This window comes from Ammospiza nelsoni, chromosome 1 (assembly GCF_027579445.1).
Source record: "Ammospiza nelsoni isolate bAmmNel1 chromosome 1, bAmmNel1.pri, whole genome shotgun sequence".
Taxonomy (NCBI): Eukaryota; Metazoa; Chordata; class Aves; order Passeriformes; family Passerellidae; genus Ammospiza; species Ammospiza nelsoni.
This window is the reverse complement of record NC_080633.1, coordinates 45,655,981-45,672,863: the sequence shown is the minus strand read 5'-3', so window position 1 is coordinate 45,672,863 and position 16,883 is coordinate 45,655,981. Positions and strand designations below refer to the sequence as shown.

The 16,883-nt window shown below is 33.1% G+C and overlaps 1 protein-coding gene across 1 annotated transcript in view; it reads right to left on the bottom strand.

Moving 5' to 3' along the window:
- ULK4 (unc-51 like kinase 4) overlaps nt 1-16,883 on the bottom strand; it is a 210,172-nt gene that overhangs the window by 168,079 nt on the left and 25,210 nt on the right. The window contains exons 18-19 of the mRNA XM_059474664.1: nt 6,790-6,897; nt 2,461-2,544 (exon numbers count right to left, since the gene is read on the bottom strand). Coding sequence (XP_059330647.1) covers nt 2,461-2,544; nt 6,790-6,897 — 192 coding nt within the window. The remainder of the gene's footprint in view (nt 1-2,460; nt 2,545-6,789; nt 6,898-16,883) is intronic.

Sequence of the window (16,883 nt, the reverse complement as noted above, 5' to 3'; positions counted from 1 at the left end):
GGAACAGGCATTTTGTTTCACTGTTGAACACAGTTACTGGAAAAGATCAGCAAATAAATATTGGAATGTTTACTACATCCATTCTGACAGACCACAACATTATACTAACACTAAACATGTCAAATCAAGCTTATCATTTACTTATTTATGAGTGTACCAATTCCCTTTATTTTGACACATAAGTGAACTCAACTGTTCTTTGCTTGACTTGAAAATCATCTTCTGTCTCAAGTTAACACTGAAACGCAGGAAATTTGAACTTGTGTTCCCCTACAGATAAAAGACTTTCCCAATCTTCTATTTCCATCACCCTAAAACTCCTTTCACTGACCCATACACTTTTTTTATCACTGTTAGGTTTTCAGGCACAGAAGGTACATGAAAATGACACTACCTGCATTTTCTGAACATTTTGCTCCTTTATAGGCAAATAAAAGGGACACACACACATATTTCAAACTTCTTCCTGTTCTACTGTTCTGTTTCAGAAGGCAATTCTGTTTTGATAATGACAAATCTTATAAAACTTCAGAAGTCCAAGAGCACTTCAGAGCAGTTCATAATAAAACTCAGGAACAGTGAACTTAGCTTACAAAAATCAAAACTATATAAACCATAGTACTGAATGACATTAACTGGTTTTATTTTCTTGATTTTTTTTTAAATACATAAAATAAAGCTTCTTAACTGGAAATTAAAACTAGAAGTGAGTATTTATAAGGCATATACAATGCAATGTGGTAGCTCAGACCTTATTACAAAAAGTTTGTTTGCCATTTTTGTAAATACTGAGACAATATGTCTATATTCACTTCAGAAAACATCCTGATTTAAAATTTTCTTAACTCACAACTGGGCTTAGAACAATTACAATTAGTTAATTATGTAATTATGTATAATTTTTAAAAATTATTAATATAAGAATGAAAAACTTATGTACTTTTAATAGAGAAAAGCTGGTGACAAATGTTTTCAGAGCTGCATAGCCACAGGTCAAGAGGCAATGGCCAGGAGTGAAAACTCCAAGCACAAACAAGTAAAAACTTTTTCCTGTGAAGGAGGTGCAGGCATTGCTGACAGAGATTGTGGGACCATAGTTATTAGAGACATTCAAGACATAAATAGAGATGTTCCTGAGCAACCTGATCTATTTAGACCTACTGTGAACAGGAGGTTGGATTAGATGACCTCCAGAGGTCCATTCCATCCTCAAGTCTTGCATAGCTTCAAACATGTTTTTAAAAGATACATATCTACATTAAAAATGAGCATACTCACAAACAGAAAGTATAGATGTGCACAGATGTAGCTGGCTAGCCTAGACATAATTTTAAATTTATGCTTAATTAAATTTAATTTGAACTATTGCATGGCAAATGTACCTCTATTTCTTGTTGTTTTTTCAAGAAAAAAATATCAAGATAAATTATTAAGAAAAATTTGACATGTTTCAGGACTAAGAAGTGATTTTATTTTATAGGAATAAATTAGTGTCTTATGGATGTCTTGATTTAGTTTCTGCACACTGTATATTCAGAAACAGCAAGTCTTCCATTACTAAATTTATAATTAAATAGCATCTCACTACTGTGCCTTAGAGTGACATCTTACTCTAATTATGAGCTGGAAGTTGTGCACAATACAAACTCGGTTTTGTGTTCTTGGTCACATGAAGGTTTGAAGATATTAAAATGCATCTAGGCTCTTCCTTTATTAATCACAATCTGTAGGCAATAAAGATCTCAAAAAGGAAGGAAAAAAGGTATTTCCTCTTGCTTTCCACCTTCTAGCAACCTCTGACATGTTTTCTGCCTTGAGCTTTGCCTTGGGCAAAAATAAAGTAACATGGTCTCATATAAACAGTGAATGTAAACCCTCCACTCAATTCTTTTTCGTTTTCAAAATGAAACTATATGCATATTTTTCTTCCTTTCTTCTAGCACAGCTAAGCCTTCACCAAAAACAATGAAGAACACAGTAAAGCACAGGTATGAGAATAAACCAAATTACTACTTTTTTGCCTCCAAAGAATGCTGACAAGTCAGTAGGATAACAATGCAGTTTTAAAAAACTGTATATAATCCACTTCAAGAAAGAAACTTAAATCTTACTCAAAGATTTACAAAGATGTATGAAAATCAAATTGCAAGAGGACAGCACAAGCTGTCAGAACATATCTCAAAAGATGCCTACATCATTAATAAATTTCATATTTATTAACAGTAATTTATATTTACTATCCCATTTTCCCCAACACAAGCAGCAATACATAAATGTTGAATGTACAGAGAACAACACTGCATTAATCTCCTGCTTAGGTCATGGTCTTATGATTATTTAAATTCAAGAGCAATGCTTGGTTGACAAGGTACTGCAATGCTGCAGGCTACAATCCTCACACAATGCCTAAAGGGTTATTACTGTGGAGAAAATCTACTGAGGACCATGAAAGAGCCTTACCCCTTCCCGAAGACACCTCATTAGCACAGTGTAAGCAGCTGAGGGAACAGCCCAGCATTCCCTGGGGTGCTCCCCTTTTTCCTCCTGAAATGAAGCCAACGGCACAACTGATTAAATCAAAAAATCACAACAATCTCAGTCACATAAAAAATGGGTAGCGTGTTCATAATAAGGTTCATATTATACACATTTCAAATTAACATATGCAATCAAATATATTAAATTATTGGACATTATTACTATTTCATTTTATTTCATGTGCAGCACAGAGATTGAAATTTTATTAGCTTATTTAAGTAGTCTCCAAAATCCATAACAGAGTTTGTCCTAATATTTCTGCATTTCATCAATTCATTCTAATTCATACAGAGACTGTAAAAAAGTGTCTGTTTTTTCATTCCTCTCAATCATTTTGAGTACTTCAGAGAGATAACTGGCTATTAAGCGCAGAAATGCTTGTCCTTAAAATCAAGATTAATTTTTTTGGTAGGTAAAAAGTAATTTGAAAAAAAATGTTCAAAGTCACACAAAGAGAGTGTTTAAGAAAATATACTGTATGGTATAGCCTTCAGAATATTTGAACACTGTTTGAAGATCTTACTGTATATTTTTTGAAATCACCCTGTTATTCACTGCTAGTTGAATAAGGGCTTAATTCTTCCATTACAAGTGAACTTCACATCCCCCTGTCCCTGCAATAGGCTATTTTAAAATGTTATATTTAAAAGGGGACACTTGGATATCACTGAGATTTAACTGCAACAACTTCCATATCCAGGCTAGTAACACAGAACGAGGGAAAAATATATCCTCTTTTGGGAAAGAAAGTGAGAAATAATAGGCATTAGACGGTGTGAAGATAACAGGCCATAAAATAAGAAACTAATTTTAGTAAGTAGACAAAGGATGACAAACAGTAATTTCTTCAGAAATTACACAATTATGAACTCTATTAATTATATTCTCAAATTATTTTTAGCACTCTAACAAACTGGTTTCAATAAAAGGGATAGGATAAGCAAAGTAGGGGTTAATGATGCAGAAATAAATGATACTTTCTAAATTTGCTGATTTCTGCACAGCTTACAGTAATTCAACATATATATGATATGAGCATTTCAGGCCTTTAATTAAAGCATGGCACATTAACATGGAAGACTATTACTGAATTATCTAGTAAAATTAATTTTCCTTCTTTATTGAAAACAAAACTTTATTTGCCACATATAGCCATAGAGAAAATGGGTCTGTTAAATATCCCATTTGTAAGTTTTTTTTTCTGTTAACTTTGTATTAGAATGTATGGGACAATATAAACAGTAATAACAAGAGTGGCTAGACATCCTACAGACACATCAAATCCACTTCATTCTATCTCCACCATCTTATCTGAGTAAGAACGTGCTGACAAGTAATCAACATTTGCCTTCCAAGGGGTTGTGTGTAAGTTTAAGAAAACACAGCCCAAGTTCTAAGAAAGTAAAGGTAGGTTACTTTCAAACAGGCAAAGGTGCAATCTTTTCTACCTGGAAGAGGCAGGACAAAACTAAAAGTCAAAACAGAGTTAAAATGACAATCTATTGTGGAACTGCATGGGTCTGTTTCTCATTGTATTCACCTAATTTAACTAGAAATTCTTTCAAGGTCTTTTGTAACCATACATATTAAATGTGATATAAAATAAAAAGATTTAAGAAATTGTGCAACCCTAAAACATTAATAGCTCTTCCATTCTTCAAACTGATTAAAGACTTTGTGCAAGGTTTAATCTCTATTTAGAAATTTTAAAAGGCAAAAGGAGTATGAACCTTAGTACCGTTCTTAATTACATAAACATAACAGACAGCATTTGACACTTAATAAACCTAAATATATCACCAAACACTGGGGAATCTTTCCACTTTTTGCTCACAGCCCATGTTGATTTTGATTAAACTTTAGGTTCTGCACCCTAATAACACAAACAACACAAAATTAATAAGAATATTACATAGAACTTGAAAGATTTCCCCCAAGGCAATCCACTCAAGAGTATGAGAACATGCTCCCTGGAGTCTGCTTATGCTACTTGTGCATTGCTCTTGGCTTCTCTTTGGAATAAAAATGCAGAGATGGAGTGTAAGATCTTACTTATGAGATCTCATAAGCAAGTACCCACACAATATCAGAGTTTAGGAATGCACAGGACCATTACAACTATCTGGACATTTCCCAGTATTTTCTAAGCCACAGAAGTGCAAACAGTGATCTTGTATTTTACCTCATTAATCACCCTGCACCTAAAGAGCTGAACTTGATTTGAAGTATTTGATAATTGATGACTTACTAAATGTTCACATGAAAAAGAAATAATCTTTACCATTATTTCATATAAAAATTCTGGCTGGACCTAGAAACACTTCACAAAACCCCAGAGGGAATAAATGAATAAATAAGACCAGATATGTCCTCAAAAACTGACAGCTTAAATGAAAATATTTAGCAGTTTGATAAAACAATCAAGCAGGCCAAAGAAAGCACAAAAAAGATGGAAACAAAAAAACCCAAGTGTATAGTCCTTAATGAATTAAATGCATTTATGATTTATTTTTCTTTATAAGTCAAGTCATAAGGCTTTGCTGTTTAAAGATATAAGTTGGCAATAAACTTTTTGGTTTCACTTATTATATTACCCCTGACTTGCTATATGATCTTGGCAAGGTCATACAGCACTACTGTTCATCAGTTTGATGAGCAACAAAATGCCTACAACACTACAGTATTCTGAAGTACATATAGAATAGAAAAATGAAAGTGCTTTTTTAAAAAAAATTGAATAGTTAGTATTTCCAAGCATATATATCACACTGGTATTTCTGAAATTTTACCAAGACATGGTGTCTTGAGCTCATATGTGTCCAAATATTTGTTCCTACACACTATTAATTTCTTAGCTATAACATAATGCAATGCATTAATATTTGTGTGTGTGTGTATATAACCAACCTTGAAACGTGGCAGAGTTGCCACTTCTATGCAAGGTGTAATGCTTCAAACATTGTAAAATTCATATACAGACAGAAAAATTTGTCAGGTCACATTTTCAGATGGAAAAAATCTGTGCAAATCATTCTGGTATTATACAACCAGTGTTAACAAAATTGTTTAAGCTATCAGAGTTTAATTTCAAAATAAAATCAAGCCATGCAAAATATTCCTGCCAAATATAATTTTCAAGTTGGAGTTTTAAGTTTAAGTTCATTTGTTTGATGATAGCAGGTACAAATCTATCCTCCTGAGGAAACTGAGCAAGTATTAAAACATATAAACTGTGACTCTGGATGCATTTTTCACAACATAATTTCACATTATAAATTCTGTGAGCACATATTTGACAAATACTTTGACAATCGTCCAACAAAAATAGGACAATGCTTGTTATTCTGCAAAAACCAAGGCAACCAAATCTTGTGGAACATGCAAAGGAGCTAGAGGATAAAGAAAATAAAACCTGGAAATTCAGCAGAAAGCCATAACTAAAGCCAGAGTAATGATTCATTTGCCACATTTGCTCCATTACCAACCCCCTTAGACTAGTTCAACTAACATGTCAGCATTCAGAGCTATTAGATAATTCAGATAATACAAAGGCTTCAGAGAAGCCAAGGTTAGACTTTTTCTGCTTGAAGACACTTTTGTTTCTGTTAAGTAAAAGAGTATTTTATTCTTAGAATAAGGAAAAAAACAAATATGATGGTTTAAAGGATCTGTCAACTCCAATTCTTAATATTGACAGTATTTTCTACAAACAACCTCCAATTATTTTTAATGCATATCTACTATGTTTAGACTGAAGGTTTAAATCAGTTTTAATCAGGAATAAACACAAGTCCATGTGAAATTAGTCAGGATAATTTCATTTCCTTTTCCACTGTGCTGTGAATCCAACCATGCTTCAGTAAGATTTAATATGGACTAGATACAGAGATACATGAATATATTAATTTATTGATATTATAGACTGTCCTCATACAACCTATTTAATCAACATCTCTAGCTTAGATGTTTGAACCCTTAGATCTGCCACTTGGAGGCCAGCAGTGTTTATGGTGGTTGATTAAATCCTTCTATGAAGTTAAAATTCTACACTTGAAGAACGCTGTTTAATTAACGTCAAATGAAGTAAATGATGGTATTAGCATGTTTCTTAAAGTAGAATAAGTATTAGAGAAGACAGGACAAGAAAGTGTTGACTATACAAATAACTAACTAATTTGATTTTTTGGTCTAGTTTTCCATGGCAAATTTTTTCACATTTGCCAAGTTTGTAAGGATCACTGGTAGTCTTACCTTGCTGGCTATGAGGAAAAGCAGCTCCCCAAGTGCTGGTAGAAAGCATTGCTTCAATTTGCTGTTTCTGAAGTTCTCTCTGATTAGCTCAGTTAAAAGTGTAATTGCCTAAATTAAAAAAATCAATCAATAGACCAACTCACATATTTTGTCAAGCAAAACGTACTGCTAAAGGTAAAAAGCTTTATCTCAAATGTCATCTTACTTAGTCACTCTTTACTTATGCTGAAGAGCCATTTGCAAGGGATTTAGTAAGCACTGAAGGAAAGAAAAAATAATTATTACAAAACATTATATGTGCAATATGGAGAAAAATGCAATAAGAAACTAGTCAAGGTGACAAATTGTCAGCTATCTGTTCTTTCAGTTCCCTCAGGACAACAGAAATAGATCTGCCAGGAAAAGAAAGGCCTACTTGCAGTTCCTGTGTTTCTGTCAGAAGATCTGGGAGTTCTTACCACCTCGTTACAAAAAGAACAAACAACAAGAAACCTCTAATGATGTCCTTTGTGTAGATATCATATCAAAGGATAAGAACTATTTAAGTTTTGTCCTCTGATCTCTAAGTTTACAGGTGACTTAGTTTGTAAGAACTGGACATATACTTTTAGTTTTTTGTATTTCATGAACTTCTGTATGCAAAGCATTTATACATATACACGCGTGTGTCTACGTAGATAGATATGTTATTTTTAAAGATGAAGTGGAAGGAAATTAGAAAATTTGATTCATCTTGTGCAGGTGACCTAGTAAGAAATCACTTTCCCATGCAAAAGTATTTGGCAGTAAAGCACTTCTTCTTCTCTGGAGCACCATGGAGTTTTTATCCTCAACTTCCCTTGTTTTACTTCACCTTCTGACCTTAGCAGCTTCATAACTCCAATCTTTGTACAGCAAAATCATATCAAAACTGGAAATGCAGTCTTCAAATCAAAGTAAAAAGATCTACTAAACAAACTTTGACCTTCTCCCCATTTTTTTAAAGTAGTGCTATGCTCATTAACTGGTTTTTTAAACTTCTTTCAGAGCATTTCTACAAATTTTATTCAGGAACTTTAATTATCCTGCCATTCCAGAGAGAGCTTTACTTTCATATTTAAGAAACAAACGTATCAGTAGGTTTCAAAGATTCTAATATGTCAGCTTGAGAAAGTAGTAGTAAAGTTAATTCAAGTGCAATTCTGCACCAAATGATGAACACATAATGACAGCATTTTCACCTTTATTATATTTTCTTTTTACAGCTATGCAGAATTACTCTTGCTTTTCTGATGAAATGTATTTTGAGAACCAGTTTGACTGTGGAATCAATACCATCAAAAGTACCTTGTCACTGAGGCATTAATAAAGATTACACATACCCATTAACATCCCTCAACTTTGCCCCTTTAGACTGAGGGTGAACCCACCACGAGCTAGTATTTAACTACACAATATTGATGAACTATATGAAAACACAAGCTGCTGACAATATTTCTTGGTGGGCTCTAGCTAAGGACATCAAATCATCGTGACACCTAACTTACACTTGTTCGTTTGCAGGCAGAACTCGAAGAAAATACAAATCAATTTGTACATCTGCTGTAGAGGATCAAGGCATTCTGCTCAAAATTATCAGTTTTAGTGGTAAATCTCAACCAGCAGATAACTCTATATCAATACTAATATTGGTTTGCACCTGCAATATTTGTTTTCTCAATGCATGGTTAATATATTTGAAAATTTTGATGACACATTATCTAAATACATTTATGTGTGAAGTCCTACAATTCTCTAAATCCTAAGTTCTATTAAATAGAATGATGAATTTACCTTTTTGTGTAGTAAATTACATATTCACTGTATTCACTTGTACTAGGTTCTGTTTGGCTGCCTTGCCGCTCAATCAAAAAGTTTAACAAAACAGTCATTAACATTAAATATACTGAGTAGATTATCCATCTTCTGTTTTGGGGGTTTTTTTTGTTTGTCATTAAAATTAAGAATTTAAGATTTAAAATGAATGAAGATTAAATCCAAGAACAATATTTCGTATTAGTGAACAGAAATTATTGTTTCTCGCTCTCCTTCAAGATTCTAGGACAAGTTATTTTTATTCTGAAGAGATTCTAGTTATTGTTTTTATTCTGAAGTGATAAGAAAAGGAAGTAATCATAATCCAATTCCTACTCTTTCCTCAAATATGAATGAAAAAATAAGTAAAACTGAGTTAACAAAATTTAAATGAAAAAGTAATTTTCCTTATGCACTAAGAAAAAAACTTGCCAAAAATCTAGTCAACACTGCAATAAATTCAGGTTTTTATTTGAAAAAAACTTTTATTAAACAAGAGGGAAGATATGTGTGAAGAAATCTGAGCTATTGGTAACTGACTTGTGCTAAAATTGTTACATCTTTGTTAAAGAGAAACAGAAGTAGCATGAAATCCTATAGTTCTCATCTTCATATATTATAATAAATTTGTCCATGAAGGGTTAATTTTGGTAACTGTAAGAAGATCCATAAGAAGAATTAAGTACTGTGGCAGAAGGCACTGATGATACTCATAATCTCTTCTATATATGACTTTATTTAAGTCAGATATCACTCAGATAATGCCCTCATTCTAGACAGAGTACAGAATTGCCCTGTGATTTCCCTCCCTTCACTGAACACAATTAAATAATCAAATATTTTACAAGTGCAGGAAATGGGGTTCACAGACTATGTCACATACTGAACTGGCAGAGGGTCTGTGCCAGTAACCTATTTAAGATCTTCTTGTGTCCTCTGCAATGGAAGCTATGGAACAGGAAGATGTGATTCATTGTCTGTATTATAAGCACACTTATATGGAAATACAAATATTTTTATAAAATAAATTTATTTTTATATAATATAAAGTGTTCATGATTTCACAAACACATTTTAAATTACCTAAAACGAGGAAGACAAAACTGTTTCCTGCTCTTGAAAGGACATCTCTAATCTTGACAAGACTGATTTGCACAAGATTTAAAATATTCTTTCATCTTTTCATAAGAAAAAAAATATAAGACTTGAAAAAAAAAATCTGCTTCGACATTTTGATTCAATATTAAAGGGTGGAATAAATTTTAGGTAAAGAATGTACCAAAGTTTATGTGGGAAAATGCACTACAGAAATATCAGAGTTATTTTAACTATGGACTGACAAAAGTCTCCTTCTTACCTAGAGTATATTCTTTTTCTTTTCAACCTGCCTACATTTTCCCTTTCATAGAAATAAATAGTAATGAACTGCAAGTCCTACGCTGTCTATTGAAAGCATCTTAAATTTAATAAATTACCTACACCTTTTACCCTAGCTGTCAAACTGAGTAGATATAGTATAGTCATAAAAAGAAAAGAAAGAAGAAAATGTCATATCTGGACAGTCATTGCCTTAATTTACAACAATAGTGTGTGGAACTGATCTATTACCTGTGGCAGATTCTCAATCTATTTCAAGCCGTATCCAGAAGTTTCCCTGCTGTTTTGAGAGTCCAGAAGTCAAAATTACAGCACATTCAATAAAGAAGATATTTTACACCTTAAGTAGTAGAGTGGCAATGCACAGATTTCCAACATTTCTACATCTTTGATCTATTAATATGATTGTCTGCAAGTATTAGTGGAAATTAAAATATCTCTGTAATTCTGCAAACCCTCACAGTGTTAAAAGCTGTCTATGTCTCAAGCACAATGGAAACTATATTTTAGTTCATTTTCTTGTGAGTACACATGCATCATGTAATGTGGGCAAATAATGGCAAAGCAATCTGACTTTCCTCTGAGAAAAGCACTCTCACCAGGTTGAGAAAGTATGCCATGGTTTTAGTGCCACTACCCAGAATAGAATCTAGAATAGTATTCAAGCACTCATCTTTGAAAGGGTATATGAAAAAAAACCAAAAAACCAAAAAACTGCCAGCTTTCTCTGAACATCTTGACTCAAACTGGGTCATGAAGTAAGGAGGACTGAAGAGAAATCTGACTGCCAGACTATGGATGTGGCATTACTGCTGTCCAGAATGTAAGGAGGAAAAACAACACAAAGCAAACAAACAAACAACAAAAAACCAAAAACAAACCAAAAAAAACCCCAAAACCAACAACTACATATTGCAACTCCTCTAGAACTCCTCTAGGGAAAAATAGAAGACAGAAGTGTAACGTTTTTCCAGGTGGATACAATGCAAAATTGACTCTTTATGAAAACTCTTATCTGTTCTGTAACTGCTGGAGGAAGAGCTCTTAGTACATGAGTAGTCAAATCAGATGTCATGAACTCAAAAGGAGATTCAGTTTACTTTGGAATCAATTCAAGGTCCCAAATGGATAAAATCAGAAACAAACAGAAGCAATTAACTTATAAATCAGGTATATTTACTAAAAAATCAAAACCAGACATAAAAATACTTTTAACAAGCTTTGGAATTTGCTTGTTGGAGTTCTGGGTTTTATTTTTAAGGAAAAAAATGTTATTACTTCTCCCAGTCTGTCAAGACAGTCATATAATCATATGAGCTCACTAGCAGATTTGTTCAGTTCATGAATACATCTTATTTCTACCCCAGCCCTTAAGTTTGAAGCTTTTTAATCAGAGCAAGGACCAGGTAAAAATATTTGCCTCTAACAACAAAAATATTCTGTTTTCATTTTTGTCCAAGGCAAGCAAAGAAAAAGATTGCTTAGGACCCCAAAAAGCAAAGATTTCTCCCTTGAAAACTCAAGTCAGTGGCAACCAACTGAAGCTGGTTTACATCTAAAAATGCAAACTAAAACTGGAAATCAGTCCCCACAGAATAAGGGTTAGCAGGACCATCCAAGGAAGTGCTAATTTCCTTTTCTTTTTTCTCCTCTCTTCCTTGCTTTTACTCTATTCATAAATTGATTTGAAGTTACTCTAGGTCATCTTCTTCCAAGCAGTAGGCCTTCCATCCACTTTTTAGGAGCCTTGCTGATGACACTCAAAGACAAATGCCCACTGATAAAATATACATGTAGAATATTTTAGATTGATTATTTCTACATAGAATATCTCATATTTTTAAAAAATTAGAGGGGATTTTCCACAAATTTTCTTTGAAATTAATTCCCTTTGGGTATTGCAAATTATTTCATTCTGCTCAATGAAGATGCAAACTGGACAAAACAACAGTTGTTCCCTGAAGAATTATTTTTTAAATGTGATTCATACTAAAATAACTTTTTTCCCTCCCAGATGATAGCTAAAGGGTCTGGTACTTAGAAGAAAAGCTAGGACTACAACTCATATACAAGAGATCTTGCCTAACACTAAGCCTGGTTTGAATGTCTTTTAATGCAGTAATCAGAAGGCAGCAGGAAATTAGGCTTTTCAGCTACTACCAGTGTGCAATTTCTATCACAAAAACATGCTGTAGCCTAATAGTGTCAATCAAGCAAGTGCTTTAGAGGAAAAGGCTGGATTATTTTCTTTGGTTCCTAGCCTATGATAGGATCAATTCCCAAGTGCAAGACAAATGGAGGTGGAAGAAAGGCTCTCTTTCACGTTAATTCTTTAAGGTATGTAATTCGTTGTAAGAACTAAACAGTTCAGTGTGCAAATTGCACAACAACTTCCACAGACACTAAGTTGCTTGGTGGAAAAGAAAATTAAAGTACCAAAAAATACATTAAAACCAAATTCTCAGCTATGTCTAATAAAAAAATCTTATTTAAAAAGAAAGGAACCTAGAGCATACCACAAAGAATTGCAATATTATATGATGTGACTCTGCAAACATCACATAAACAATATCAGAATAATGTCAGAAAATATTTAAGGCCTTAAATATTGTCGCTTGTCTTCCAAAGCTAATGGAAAAAATAATTTGTTTTATGTCAAGAAGCTTAGGCACAAGATTTTTTTCCATGTGGTCTCTCTTGCTCATGGACAGAATGACAACTGCCCATTTCTTTTTCTGTTTGTATTTGATGCTTCTGCTGATACTGTAGCAATGTAAGGAAAGCAAATATTTCATGCCTTCCACAGGAAAAAAAATGTTTCTGCTAAGTTATTTTAACTACAGAAACTCTATTCCATCTAGTTCACCCAGCCTTTCATACCCCAAACGTATCTTCAGTGTATATGACAAATATGACATATATACATATCACTTCCAGAGACATAAATATTTATTTGCTGAAGGAAAGCATCCTAGAGGCACAGATCACCATCCCAAAAATAACAGAATTGTAGAAAAAACTAAAAACAACACAGCAGTTTTACTGTCATAAGAACTAAACTGAAAATAACTACAAACATATCTACTGGCAGCACCACTGACATCATATTAATGGAAAAATATACCATTACACACATCAAAGAAAATAGAGTAAATTTAATGGACTATGAAAACAGTGTCAATTAAATATCTTTTAGAATGGTAGAGTCTTTGCTTCAGTCAGGCAATTAATATAAGAAAATTGCAAAAAGTGATTTAATCCTGCAATCAGCAATATATGTTTTCTCCTTCCTAGTTGAAAATTTCCTTGTTTTCTACTACCAGCCTGCTTTGGACTTCAAACATAAAGCAAGCCAAATTAATTAGATTGATAAAAATATTTTTTTGAGAGAGGAAAAAGAAGGATCTTCAGTTATGATAAAAGGTCTTAATATTTTCTCCAATAATCCAGAATTGCCATGCTTGATATATATGCACTGTTAATTTAATTATATTTCCATTTTATGTTTATTAATTCAGAAGGACTTTTCTCAAACACACCATGAGTTTCTGTTAACTTACCTGATAAATGTCAATTTTTCATTTGTTTTCCTTCCACGTGCCCCAGGCAAGTATGCAAGTTTTAATTCAATGAACCAGGTTGTTGAAAATAAATTGAATAAATTTTTTATATAGGTTGAAAGTTTACTAGAAGTCATTCAAAAAACTTTAATGGAACCCCTCTCACTGTTATGAAAGTTTTAAGTGACAATCCAGATTATGTCAGAAAGATAACTGTAAAGTTTTATTCAAGTTACAAAATATGTGTGTATATATGAACATCTGTAAATACTCATACACATTGTCCTACAGATTTTATCTCCTGACTACAGATTTTTTTAATTTGGGTGGGTTTTGTTCTGTGTTGGTTTTTTTTCCATATAAGACAGATCAAAACAAGGAAAGGGCCCTTGGAGAAAACAAGGATACACTAAAATTATAATAATTTTTGAGAAGACTTATAAAGTAATTTTACAATAAAACAACTTAAAACTAAATAGTTGTGGAATAAATGGCTGAATCAAACCACTTTTATTTGAAATCACTACAATATGAGCAGACATGTTAGGCATAGAAACAGGAGTTATCAGAGAGGTTAAGCTAGGAAATTGACTTAAAATTGGCATTCTGTAAGAATTTGAACGACAACAAACTGTAGACCTTGAGCAAGTAGACACAATGAGCTGGCTAGAGTATATATAAGAGTAACAGGTCATAAAACTACACCTGTAATAATATAGCTGCTTTCCAGCTGTGGAAAACAACCACTAAATTGTACTTTAATAAAAGGTCAGAAATTAAAAGGCTCAAATTAAATGGAGTTTCAGTTTGGATGAAAACAGAAATCTGGATATTTCACCACCTTGACAAAGCAATCAAAGCTAGTTTTATGAAGACATTCTGATATGCTGTGATCCTTCATGGGCTATACAATTTATTAATTTGTCTGTGAAATACATTAAACCAAAGGTTGCAAAGAAGCTTGCAGTGTGAAGGCTGCACCAGGTTGTCTGAACCCTTTAAATAATCAGCAGAGCAGTGGATCGAGGTCTGTTAAAAAACAAGCACAACTGCCTAGGCCACAGGGTGAGATTGATATCCCCATTTAGCAAATTTGGGAAAGGCAAGGAAAAGAACTAGATTTTGCCACCAAAAAGGCCAGACATAGAACAACTACAGGGTGGTGTCCTTCCAGACAGAGAAGGACACGGCTCCCTGACATGGAGGCAAACTGTTAAGTTGCTGTACCATCTCTTAGTAAAATAAAAGACTGAGTCTGAAATGTCACATCAGAGTGGCAGCATCCTAGGTGGCAAAGGGCCAGTATATTTACAGAAAGGAAAGGACAATAGCTTCTGTTAATATATATCTCACCAAATGAGATCTACATCAAAACAAGCCTTCCTAACTATGGAAGAATTTTTTTCCTGTAAGATGAAGAACAGAATCCTGGAAAGAATGGGGTTTTTTCACTGAATTTTAATAACCAGTTTCAAAATCTAAATACAAAAATAAAACTTTAAAGTTCAGGTGTTTTCCTAAGATAACTAGCAATAAATAAGAGGAAATTATGTTTCGGATTTATAAAGGGCAATTGTAAGGGGGAAAAATTATATTAAGTCAGGAAAAAACATATGACCTATTAAAATCTTTTCTTGCAGCTGCACAAGAGAAGAAATTTCACATAAAATGTCTTCATCTGCAGTTATACAAGAGATCAATTCCTCTACTGTATTGTAAGATCAGTGTCATTTTTTCTAATCAATGCACTATACTTCTTAAAAATACTTAACCGGAAATAGATCAACCACAATTGAATTTACAGATATAAATATTCATTTATTCTAATTTTTTCTAATATGACTTACATACTCGAATGCATCAGCAGAATAAAGATAGTACACAGTTCCCTACTTCTCTAGTCTGTAAAACAGTAGTTTTCGTTGCATTTTATTTTGTGTTTTAGTGACCTCTGGTGGTTATATTCAAAGGAAACTGCTGTGCCCTTCTTGCTTGAAAAAAAAAACCTTTAAAAAACCCAAAACATTAATTTTTCAAAGACAAATAAATTAAAGGCTTTTCACATGCATTATGTGAAAGTTTATTTTAGCCTGTAAAATGAGGTTGAGGCTTCTCTTCTTTTCTAAAATTTTTCTGCCTCTTTAGGGATTAATGCTACTACTATTTATAAAACCATTTTAACAACATCAACAACAAAAATGTAATGGTACTGATTCAACCTCAAGGATAGAGGAACTATCCTTAAATAAATGTCTAAGAGGGTAGAAGGCAGTAGGGGGTAGAAATAAAGAGTTAGCTTTTTAATATGTAAGGGCCAACAGTGGCAACCTGCACGAGTCTCTACCAGGTCCTGTGCTACTTTGAAAGTACAAAAGAAATCACAAGTGATGACTGTATAATGAGGTAACAAAAAAAACTGTAAAGGGGCCATGACTGAGTGATAACAACCAGAAAGAAAGCTTGATGTAAATCGCACAGCACATATATGGGGCAAAAATAATTCCAAAATCACATGTTCACAAGCTCTCAATTGACTTTTCACACTTGGGAACAAATTTAGGAGCTAAAGGAGATCACTTCTATTTAACAGGTCAAAAAATTAAACAGTTCTCAAATCAAATTAGAAGGTACTAGAAATAGAAGAGGAAGGAAAACACAAAAAACCCTACCAAGAGACAGGTCTCCTATACAGATGTCCCATATCTTCAGACTGTAAGGCCTGGATCGCAGGGTGTCGTTTTAGATTATGTTGTTCAGCTCAAGACACTTGATACTGACATTTCCTAAATCACAACTGCCACCAATAAACTTCACCTGGAGCATCAGGTGGCTCATATGAGAGGATAAATTACAGCATTATATTTAATTCTGTATATAATGCTGATAGAAAGGTTGGCTTTGTGGTGGGGTTTTTTAAGCATCATACAACATAAAATAGCTGACAGTTAACAAGAATGTTCAACCAACCCACAGATTCCTCTGAGGGTAGCAGAGGGGAGTACATCTCTAGATGAGAAATTCCTAAATGACTCCTTCCTGTTTTTCCTATAAATGAACTACTGAGTTTTGTGTACTGCCTACAGTTATTTGATTTTACATTATATATGCAAAAATAAATTTGAACACATGAAGACATTAGAATTCAATGTTTTTTTCCTCATTCTAATTTTGTGTAAGAACTAAAATATTTTTTAGTTCAGAGATATTACTTTGAGAGAAAAAAGTTTGGAATAAATGTCATTATATAAAGCACAGTAGATGCATTTTTAACTCAGACCTTTTAATTTTTTTAAAACTCCTTATTTTCTCAATGAATGTATATAA